At 41.2% G+C, this 12,155-nt stretch overlaps 1 protein-coding gene across 1 annotated transcript in view; it reads left to right on the top strand.

Annotated features, from left to right (window-relative positions):
* Positions 1–7,155, top strand: part of RIGI (RNA sensor RIG-I) — a 32,337-nt gene extending 25,182 nt beyond the window's left edge. Inside the window, 2 exon segments of the mRNA XM_068553521.1 lie at positions 4,502–4,645; positions 6,237–7,155. Of these exon segments, the coding sequence (XP_068409622.1) occupies positions 4,502–4,645; positions 6,237–6,575 (483 nt within the window). The 3' untranslated portion in view covers positions 6,576–7,155.
* Positions 7,156–12,155: the final 5,000 nt, after the last annotated feature.

Below are 12,155 nucleotides of genomic sequence, written 5' to 3'. Positions count from 1 at the left end.
GCCTTTAGTGACATTTAAAATATTTGAGGTTATTAATATTTAATTGAATTTTAGTATATAATTGAATATCATTAGATATAAGTGAATTTTTTTAATTGGATGCCCAAAGGGCAAGTTTATATTTTTACCCTCTTTCCTATCAAATCCCCCCCTACCCCGAGCCTGCATTAAGTAGTGATCAGAACCATGTCTGAGAAAAAGAAATTAAAATTTCTCACAGGGAAGTGTATATCATGTAACCCAGGAATTTCACTTCTAGAAATTTACCCAAAGGAAATAACGGGATTAAATATACATAATGCAACAGTTTTACGGCAGTGAAAACTTGAATTGAAAATAGGAAGCATTAAGCATCCTTTATTCTTACAAAAACAGTGAAGATAATTTCAAGTGGGATGGGGTGGGGAGTTGGGGGAGAGAAAATCATACTTTGATTGTTTTCCTAATCTGTATTCCAGGCCTAAATTTTTAAATATAAATCAAATTTTATTTGAATTTGAAGTGCTTTAGAGATCAATGGATTCTCTATGGATGATCAGTAACCAATACAAGATATACGGGGGTGGGACATTTCCCTTCACAGTGACAGCAATAACTGTGACTCATACATGCAGAACATGGGCTCTCCACCAAGCCCTGCAAATGCTTGTTTATTTATATCAACGGGCCTCACAGAGCTCCATGTGGTAGAGCCTCTTATTATGTCATGCTCCAGGAGGGAAACTGAGGCATGGAAGTTTTCAGTGTCAGTAGACCACACAGCTAGTTAGGGGTGGAGCTGGCAGGGCCCATGTGTTTAACTACTACATCTATTGGCCTAACCAGAAATGTTTGAAGTGTAAATAAGGACAACTAAAAAAATTTTACTTAGAGATAGAAGGTAGATTAAGACAAAAGAAAAGAAATGCCATGCTCTTGAATGGAACGACTGAATATTTTAAAGATGTGCATTTGCTGCAAATTCTCTTATAGGTTTATCATAACCCATAATCAAAGTATAAATGATATATATATATTTTTTAAATAAATTTATTTATTTATTTTTGGCTGCATTGGGTCTTCGTTGCTGCGCGTGGGCTTTCTCTAGTTGCGGCGAGCGGGGGCTACTCTTCATTGCGGTGCGCGGGCTTCTCACTGCAGTGGCTTCTCTTGTTGCAGAGCACGGGCTCTAGGCGCGTGGGCTTCAGTAGTTGTGGCACACGGGCTCGGTAGTTGTGGCTCGCGGGCTCTAGAGCGCAGGCTCAGTAGTTGTGGTGCACGGGCTTAGTTGCTCCGTGGCATGTGGGATCTTCCTGGACCAGGGCTTGAACCCGTGTGCCCTGCATTGGCAGGCGGATTCTTAACCACTGCGCCACCAGGGAAGCCCTAAATGATATTTTAGCTTGATAAAATGGTTCCTGAGTTTATACAGAAGAATAAATAAATGAAAATAGCTATGACATTTCTGAAAAAATAACTCATGAATGGGTATTGCCCTACCCAATACTAAAGTACAAATCACCATCATTAACATTTTCATGGTTCTTAGCAAAAGACTAGCCTAACAGACCGAGGCTAACAACAAGGAGCATTAAAGCTATGCCAGGCAGCCCTGAGCAATTATTAACTCATCTTACCTCGCAACAGCCCACAGAGTAAATGCTATTATTATTCCCATTTTGTATAATAATTGAGGAAACTGAGGCACTTGCCCCAAATCACACAGCTGCTAAGTGGTAGGAACAGGATTTGCACCTAGGCTATCTGGTTCCACCTGGAACACTTGATTAAAGAGAGGCAGCACCACAAACCACTGGGACAGAGCGGATCCTTCTACAGCTGATACTGTGGAAATCACCATGTTCTTTCTTCCTTTATGATGTTTCAAGTTTTCTTCTTTTATCATATCCTTCTGTTTAGAGACCTTCCTTTTGCTCTTCTTTTAGGGAAGGTCTACTGGTGAACAAATTCTTTTAGTTTCCCTTCATCTGAGAATGTCTTGATTTCCTCTTTATTTTCGAAGGATATATTGCTGGATATAGGCGTCTGCGTTGACAGGTTTTTCTTTCAGCATTTGAAAAATACTGTGGCACTTTCTTCTGCTCTCCCATAGTGTCTGCTGAGAAATCTGGTGTCATCCAGATTGTTTTTCCCCTATAGGTAAGGTGTCAGTTTTTTTCTGACTGCTTTCAAGATTCTTTCCTATGTCTTTAGTTTTCTGAAGTTTAATTATAATGTGTCTTGGTGTGGTTTCTTTGGGTTTATCCTATTTGGATTTGTCCAGTATCTTGTATCTGTAGGTTTATGTTACATTATGTTAGTTTTGGAAAATGTTCCGTCATTATTTCTTCCAGTACTTTTTAAGCTCTGCTCTTTCCCCTCTCCTTCCAGGACCCCAGTGTCATAAATGTTAGATATTTTTAAATAGTCCTAAAGGTCCCTGAGGCTCTGTTTATTTATTTATTTATTCATTTATTTTGGTTTATTTTCTTTCTTTTGTTTACATTGGGTCATTTCTATTGTTCTGTCTTCCAGTTCACTGATTCTTTCCTTTTTCCTCTCCATTCTGCTGTTGAGCCCATCCACTAAGCTTTTTATTTTGGTTATTGTATCTTTTAGTTCTAAAATTTCCATTTTGTTCTTCTTTATGTCTTCCGTTTCTTTGTTGAGCCTCTATATTTGTTCATGTTTCAAGAGTGTTTATGATGACTCATTGAAGCATTTTTATTATTGCTACTTTAAAATCTTTGTCAGATAATTCTCACATCTCTGTCATCTCCATGTTGGCCTCAGTTGGTTGTCTTTTTTTTTCATTCAGTTTGAGATCTTCCTGGTTTTTGGTGTGAAGAGTGATTTTTAATCAAAACCCAGAGATTTTCATACTATATGATGAGACTTGGGATCTTATTTAACCTTCTGTGTCAGCTGGCTTCTTTCTGATATCATTCTGGCAGGGGAGATGGGGGATATTGTTTCATCACTGTCAGTTAAAGGTAGAAGTCTTGGTTTTCTACTCAGCCTCTGTTGATACCAGCAAGGGGGAGGCGCCTTGTTACTGCTGTGTGGGGATGGGAGTTCTGGCCCCCCATGTGGTCTCCATGGACACCACAGGTGAGGGGGGCTACCATTTGGCAGGACTGAAAATCCTGGCTTTCTCTGACACCACCAGGTGGGAGTGTTGAGGTGCTTTGTAACAGCCCTGCAGAGTGGAAATCTAGGTTCCACACTTAGCCTCAGGGTTCAGGGTTTTTTGTTGTTGTTGTTGCTGTTTTTTCCTGTGGGGTTTGGTAGAACAGCTGTTGTCTAAAAGTTTTCTGTCTTGCTGGCTGCCCCTGTCCTGGTGAGCGCCCCTGTCCTGGTCTTTTGGCTAGAGAGATGGGGTTTTGTTGAGATTTCTTTGTCTGTCCCCATAGTCATTTCTGGTTGCCAGCTTCTTCAGCTCCATGTCTGGGATATACGAGGCAAAACGAAAACCCAGGAAACTCACTACCATGTTGTTTCTAGGGTCCCAAGGTTCCTAGCTGGTCTGCCTTCCTCTCTTCACCCTATAGAATCTTATGTTTATTTTATATATAATGTCCAGGGTTCTTAGTTGTACTTAGCCAAGGCCTAAATTTTAAGATAGAATGTGGTCATCCTATACAGACATTTAATTTTACTGTAATTCAACAATACTCTCTGTGGTTGGAAAGGAAGAGAGAAAAAAGATTTTAGGCAGTGAGGGACTCTTCTGCCTACTGTTCCATTCAGTGGGTTTATGCCTTGCGAGTGGGTGTAATTATTCCTGAAACAGTTAATGCATGTCATATGTCTGTTTGTGAAGGATTTTTATTTTTTTATTTTTTAAAAGATTTAATTTAATTTTATTTTTGGCTGTGTTGGGTCTTCGCTGCTATGCATGGGCTTTCTCTAGTTGTGGTGAGCGGGGGCTACTCTTTGTTGCGGTGCGCGGGCTTCTCATTGCGGTGGCTTCTCGTCATGGAGCGTGGGCTCTAGGTGTGCGGGCTTCAGTAGTTGTGGCACACGGGCTTCAGTAGTTGTGGCATGCGGGCTCAGTAGTTGTGGTGCACGGGCTTAGTTGCTCCACTGCATGTGGGATCTTCCCGGACCAGGAACCAAACCCATGTCCCCTGCGTTGCAGGTGGATTCTTATCCACTGTGCCACCAGCGAAGTCCCTGTGAAGGATTTTTAAAGTTTTACCAACTACTAAAGTAGAAAGCATGGTTCACATGACTATTTTATGGACATCTTTAGTGCTTTTATGGGCATCTTTGATGAAGATATTAAAAGACTAATTGGAGGCCACAATTAAACATTAACTAACAAAGAATTCTCCTATTAGGAGAATCAATAAAATTACCTATGAGATTTTTATGAACAAAGCCATGTATGTTCATGGAGGTTGTATAGGAATGAATGATTATGTACATATATATGTGTGTGTATATATATCCTAGTTATAGTTAAATTACATATTTGAGGAGGTTCTTTTGTTTGTTTGTTTTGGTTTTTTGCATCTAGGTTTGCCAGATACAGATTCATGAAAAATTCATCAGGGATAATCAAGGAAAAGCAAAACCTGTGCTTGATAAGGAAAATAAAAAACTGCTCTGCAGAAAGTGCAAAACCTTTGCATGTTATACAGCTGATGTAAGAGTGATGGAGGTAGGCAGCCTTTTTAACAAATAGCACTGGGTCATTTTTTAGCACTCATTAAAGCTTATTATCTATCAGTGAGATATTTATAGTAAGAATACTATTATTCTGTTGTTATCATGGCCATGGTCTATGTATTTTTAAAAGGCTAAAAGTTTAAAAGAAACCCTTGATGTTCAACAATAAAGAAATAGCTTAAAGATTGCTGCACAGCTACTTAATTATATATTATGTAGCCATTACAAATAGTGGTTATGCAAAATGCACCATGGTATCCTGGATTAGATCCTAGAACAGATGAAGGATATTATTAGAAAAAGTGGTAAAACCTGTAGTTCAGGGTAAATCTGAAATTACTCCAAAATAAAGTTTATTAAACAAAATGATTAGGAAGCTTATATAGTATAATGAAAAACTTCTTACAAACTAATGGTAAAGTGGGAAAATTAACGAGGATACAAAGTAGTAAATATGCTATGATCATAGCAGTGCAAAATAATAGCAGCAATACCACCATCACCACCACCAAAAAAACACTTATGTTTGTACAAAAAAAGGCTAGAGGACGTATACTAAAATGTATTAATATTTTGCAGTGAGACACCATGATTTTTTCTCTTTCTACTATTTTATGTTTTCTAAACTTTCTTTTGGGGATATGGATCACTTTTACAATGGAAGCAAAATCTCCTTATTTTAAAAACATGACATCTGCAGGTTAGCTTTCTATTTTTCTTTCTTAAAACTCTTAGATAAAGGGTTAGAAAAATCTCCAAAGACAAAAATTGGATGTAACTATTGCTGCCGATTGGGGAGGGTGGAGGGCCTGGGCCGGGTCAGATGATGAGTCATTACTTTAGGGTTCTGTTCAGTCTTCAGAAAGCTGAGTCTCTAATCAGTCCAACATTGGAGCAAGAAGCATATTAGGGGTAATACTGGCAAGTTCCCATACCTTTCTGAGTCTTTTTCTTTAGCAGTAAAAGGAAGGTCCTTTCAGCTCCAATTTGGGTGATCTTCTGTTGAAATGGCCCTTTTAGACTATGTTTTCCCGAGGGACTGGTATGTAGGATCTGCGTTTGTTCTGTGCACTGTGGCGTTTGTTCAGGTTTATTCTAACGTTGACTGGGGGCGGGGCCCATGGACACATTAGTCCCTGAGCCTCTTCAGATACACATTGACCCTTTGTTGTTGTTCTCAGTATCCTTTGGATTCTTCCTGTCAGGGCCACTGGTGAACTCAGGCTTCACAGATCTTCAATAAATACCCCTTTGTCTCTGAATTAATAAGGAGTATCTATTTTTGGGAGCCAGGTTGCCTGGAAAATTCTTAGTCCTCCCCTTCATGAAGTGTCCCCTGTCCCCTCACTTGCACCTCCACCTCCATGCTCACCTCCACCTGTGTCACTGGGGGGTCAGGCTGCGTGGATTCTACTCTGGCCTTGAGGCAAATCCACATTTCCTTCTTACTCCATCTGTAAAAGAATTGGGATTCCGCCTTCTCGTCATCTCTGATTATTGTGGTGTTTTCTTTTTTTTAAATTACAATTATGTTCTGGTTCTAACGTTCTGTTTTGTATGCTATTCGATCCCTTCATCTGTAGGAATGCCATTTCACTGTGGTTGGAGTTGCTTTCAGGGAGCACTTTGTGAGTAAGTTACACCCCAGACCAAAGAGCTTTGGGAGTTTTGAGAAGAGAGCAAAGATCTTCTGTGCCAGGGAGGACTGCAGCTATGACTGGGGAATCCATGGGAAGTATAAGGTATTTGAGATTCCAGTTATAAAGATTCAAAGTTTTGTGGTGGAAGATGTTGCAACTGGAGCTCAGACACTGTATGCAAAGTGGAAGGACTTTCATTTTGAGACCATCCCATTTGATGCTGCAGAAATGTCCACTTGAGCTCAGGACCTCAGTCTGCAGGGAAGGGGTGACCTTGAGTGAAGAAGAAATTAGACCAGTGGGTGAATCACAGATCACTTGTACCACTGTCAAGATATTTTCCCTAAGGCTGGTACTGTACTGAGTATATATCACTTAACTTCTGTTGTTTTCAGCAGTTTGTACTGTATCACTTACATAAAACACAAGTGAATGAATCACAGCACTCAGTGAATCACTTTGTAGGTCAGTAGAGCTTGGGAAAAATGAAAAAGGCTTAACTTATTGCCATTCTTCCCTTCAGAACCCACTGCCAGTGTGCACCGCTAGCCACTCAGTACACATTGAGATAAATGAATGAGTGAATGGAATGTTGAAAGGTTTTCCATGCTTCCCTTTCTTTCCTTAACCTACTGTAAACTGGCTTTTGCCCTTAATAATCTACTGAAATTGTTTTTGTCAAGGTCACCAGCGACTCTGGTGGCCCAATCCACTGGGCACGTCTTAGTCCTTCCCTCTGTTTGACCTCTTTGCTGCTTTTGGCCCTGTTGAATACTCCTTTCTTGGGACTCCCTCTTGGCCACTAGCACTTCTAACTCTACCCCAGTCTTTTCTATTGGCTCCTTTTTGCTGATCCTTTACACGTTGGTAATTCCAAAGGTTCAATATATATACACATACATAGGCATAATAGTCACATACACTTGTGTTCTCTATGTGTGGAATCTGATCTTAAAATTCTACAGTGGACAATTTTTAGTAATGGGGGAATTTAAATAATAATACAGTACTCATTGAGAAGTTCATTTCTATTCTTTTAGTTTATTGTACATCCTGACCAATTAATTTGTTTTCTTAACCTGTGCCATTGTTCCCTTCGAATGGTCATTTCAAGCCATTTTCCAGTAACAGTTGATGGTCAGCATTCGGACTCTGTTCTCAGGTAGGTCCCTTGGATGATACTGAAGGGGCAGTTTAATTTGGCCGTCCTTTCTATTTAAAAACTTAGAATACATATCCCAATGGCATTCCTGTGTCATTTAACAAGGTTTGCTGATGCTCCAAAGCTTAGTTTGGGGTTTTCCAGACATGGAGACAACTACCTGAGCTTTACTGTCTCCATCCCGGCCAAGGTATTTTATGTTCTGCTCAGGATAGCCTCTATAGTAATTTAAGCATCTTCCTAAAACAGATTCAGATTAGTTGTTTGTAATTCACTAGGACCATCAATGGCTTAAACAAACCTCCAAACATCATAAAATGTTAATATGCTCAACATAAGGGGTCGAATTACTCTTTTCAGATAGCACCTATTTATATCTGAAGGCTAATTGGCGTCCAGGAGGCCACCCAGACCCCCAGATCAGTCCTGGAGATCAGTGCGGTGACCTGCTGCAGCCACCTCTTCCTCCTTTTGATCTGACAAGAGTCAGAGAACTTGCCAGTTACATAACTTCTCCTAGGCTTAATTTTCTTCATCTGTGAAACAAGGATAATACATACCTGTAAGGGTTAGTGGAGCGTTTTTAACTGAAATAACATATAAGTACTTGATATACATAGTAGTTGTTTGATAATGGTTATTAATAGTATTCTTAGTAAGACACAGTAAAATGGGTTATTTAAGCCAACTTGCTTGCTGATTTTTATTCATTTTCCGTTTATATTTTATTAGAGTATTAACGTTCTGGTCACCAGTTTTAATATGGGCTTTGTTCCCGCACCACCAAGCAATTCACCGACGGGGTGTCCTACCGTTCAACTCAGTTCTGCCACTATCTGCCTGGAGATGGCGTCAGATCCCTACAAGTTAAGGGCTCAGTCCTACAAAACTGCCCCGCCTCTTCCCTACTTCAGAAGCCAAATTGTTATTACCTGTGCCTCTGACCAATTGAACACAGATGAGAGGTTACAGCAACCTCCTCTGTGGGCTTAATTTGCTAGAGAGGCTCACAGAACTCAGAGAAACCTTTTACTTACTACATCATCGGTTTATTATAAAAGGAAGTAACTCAGGAGCAGCCAGATGAAAGAGATGCGTAGGGTAAGGTTTGGCGAAGGGGCTCAGAGTTTCTGTGTCTTCTCTGAATCTCTCTCCAGGTTTGTTCACAAACCTGGAAGCTCTTTGAACCTTGTCCTTTGGGTTTCATGGAGGTTTCATTACGTAAGCATGATTGATTAAATCATTGGCCATTGGTAATTTATTCAACCTCCAGCCCCTCTCCCCTCCCCTGAGGTCAGGGGATGGGACTGAAAGGTCTAACCCTCTAATCACGTGGTTGGTTTTCCGGTAACCAGCCCCCATCCTTAGGGGCGGTCCAAAAGTCACTCATTAACATAACAAGAGACACCTTTGTTGCTCTTATCACGAAATTCCAAGGGTTTTAGGAGCTCTGTGCCAGAAACTAGGGACAAAGACCAAATGTATATTTCTTATAAATCCCAATCTAATAAGTATCTCTTTTTATATGTGATTGCCCTTTTTGGATGCTGCTATTTAAGGACTCCAATAGGATGTATACAACATCCACTGGAAATCTATTTGAGAAAAGTTCTTGCAAGTATCTAAATAATTCAATTTGGATGAAGGTGAATAGTACAGCCAACAGAAGAATGCAGTCTAACGCTGAAACAAGAAAAATAATATTCTTGTTTGACTTTAGCCTGGAGTCAAGCCATTGCAGGCATAGAGCATGGAACAGAGTAGGCATTTGGTTAATATTTATTGAATGAAAGAAACCAGTAGGTAGGGTTTTAAGAACTGCGCACTCTTAACTGATGTCCAAATGCTGGTCGTTGGATTTCTAGGTCAAAGGCTGCATTTCAGAACCACCTGAGGAGTCTTTTTCATGGGCACATGCCCAGCCCCCTTAGAACATCCTGCCAGGGTGTGTCTAGCCACGTGTACGTTTTGAAGTTCCTCAGGTGGTTCTGATATAATCTGATAACAACCACTCCATCTTGTTAACTCTGTGGTCCCCACCAGTGCTCACCTTGCGATATTTTCCCCTGAAATGAAAAGTCACCTTCAGTCAAATGCCTGATTGTGTCACAAGGCCAGTAAACTGATTCCCACCCTTAAAACTGACATAATTATTTGAATTTAAAAACAAGCCATCAGGTCAGTGTTCCCTCAAGTGTGTCCTGTGAAACCCAGGTGCTGTGAGATGCTCTGAAGAAAGCAGTTCTGTGGGCAGATAGGATTCTATATTGTCTGCTGCCCCCTCTCCCCTCAAATGAGCGATTTCCGGTACACACTGCTATTGTGTGTCCTTGTGTCAATTCTGCGGTAATAAGGCCCATTTAACCCAGTGGTTCCCAGATACCCCGACCCTGGACCCCTTTTATTCATGGGACGTTGTTAACATCCTGTAGAAGCACAGTAGCAGATACTCAGCCCTGATGCTGACTAGACAACCAGAACCAAATTGGAGTATTAATTTCAGGATCATACCGGTAACTCTGTTTTATTATATTATGTAATAAAACTATAAATTCCACTCAACAAATCTGTAGTTAAATAGTAGATCTCAGTTTTGGGGATGCAAATTATTAAACCTGTTAAAAATATCAGCTGTAATTATATAATCTTTGTGCACAGTGATTAGGCTGTCTGGGTGAACAAAAACTACTTGGATGTTAAATTCTGTTTGTGGTCATGACATTTAACAACTTCCAAAGAAGGCAGCCAGTGGAACCTTGGTTCCAATTTTTCAGAATCTCCATTGCTCCTCATAACCCTGCAGGGTACGCCACACTGTCCTAACTCAACCCTGAAAGGCCAACTGTGCCAAAAATAAGGTTCTTCATTTAGGTGACTAGCAAACTTCCAGTATGTTTAGCCTAGGGAATACTGGGAGACAACTCTCTACGACCACAAATTATTATCTGTGACCCCCAGAGCTGCTGGTGGCCACATCCCCCGGCACACGGACCGCCCCAGAGAGAGGCCGTCACAAATGAAGGGCGAGAGGGGAAATGATAGGGAAGGAACCTGAGTTTGAGTCATAGATCCAATCAAGCCTGCCGCCATGGCCACCCGTGTTCTTCAAGTTCTATGAGCCAATTTTTTTTTTTTTTTTTTTTTTTTGCTTTAGGCAGTGTGAATTGTGCTTCTAATACTACAACTAAGAGTCATGACTAATATATCCTTCCCCTAGATTATTCTCCACTTAACACGAAGGCTGTCCCATAGCCAAAGACACATGTGCTTATTTGCTGCATTAAAAAAGTTGGTCAGTGAACTCACTGTGCACACCAAGGAGCGCTTGTTTCCCTAGGAGGGATCAGGCAGGAATGGATTTAGAAAACTAAGAACAAAGGAGATGGGAACCCCATGGAGAGGAAGGAGGGGCTGGGTCTAGCAAGAGCAGCACACTTCTAATCTGGCGGGTAAGCAGCCCGGTGCCTTCTTGAGAAACCAGGTAAAAGGGGTCTATTTGTTCAGCCTTGTGGAGAGCAAGGATGGGACACTGGCTGAGACATTTTATTAATGAACAAGACAGTGTGTTTGGAGGTACAGGAGGGGAGTCCAGAAGTGAAGGGACCCCATTCCAGAAGTCATAGCTGCAGGAATCTGTTTCCTCATAAGCACTGATTGTGGAGGGGGCCAGGCTGCTCCCATGCTCCGCAACGGAGGGCTAAGGGGTGGACGTCTGTTTTCTCAGCCCTTCTTAGTGTTTTTATCCTAGGACTGATCTTAACTTGAGGGTCACAGGCTTTTCTTGTGCAACAGGGTTCTGTTTGTAATTTTTATTCACGAACAGAAGCTAGATCCCAGGACGTCAGAGGCAAGCATGCTCAATAACCTGCCTTGTCCGTCATCTGGGAAGAGGTGGAGACAGGCTTTGATCCTAGGTGTTCTACTGACCAGCCCACAAACCCTGAGTGCTAAAGTTGAGACTTAAAATTCATTACAAGAAGATTAATTTGTAAGCTGTAAGGGGCCCTGTTATGGACTGAATGTTTGTTGTCCCCCCAAAATTCATAGGTCGAAGTCCTCCCCGACACTGTGACTCTGTGGAGATGGAACCTCTAGGGAAGTAATTAAGGTTAACAAAGGTCACGAGAGTAGGGCCCTTGTAAGAAGAAGACACCAGAGAGCTCATTCATTCGTGCTTTCTCTCCGTGCGCACGCACTAAGGGAAGGCCATGTGAGGACACAGTGAGAAGGTAGCTGGCTGTAAGCCAGGAAGAGAGAGAGCTCTCACCAGAAAATGAATTTGCTGGAACCTTGATCTTGGACTTCTAGACTCCAGAACTGTGAGAAAATAAATTTTTGATGTTTGAGCCACTCAGTCTCTGATATTTCATTATGGCAGCTGGAGTAGCCTAAGACATGTGCCCTGAAATGACTTCAGTGATGAAAATGAGCAGATAACCTAGATGAAAATAAAAAAAATTATGATCCGTTCACCAGACTACATTATTGCTACTGCTACCAGGCTATTGCTACCTTCTTGTTTGCTCCCAAATGAGGTTCAACACGGCCATTTAACCTGCGTATCACTGACGTGGTTACAAAAAGAGGAGAACTCGAAGGTCATCCAGGCTTCAGGATCCTGCAGTCTGAGATTGCTCTGCTCTACATATCCCAAAACGAGGGCCACACACACAGCAGAATTCAGTATCAAAGTCAAAAAG

The sequence above is a fragment of the Eschrichtius robustus genome, chromosome 10 (assembly GCF_028021215.1).
Source record: "Eschrichtius robustus isolate mEscRob2 chromosome 10, mEscRob2.pri, whole genome shotgun sequence".
Taxonomy (NCBI): Eukaryota; Metazoa; Chordata; class Mammalia; order Artiodactyla; family Eschrichtiidae; genus Eschrichtius; species Eschrichtius robustus.
This window is presented reverse-complemented; position numbering and strand designations above follow the sequence as displayed.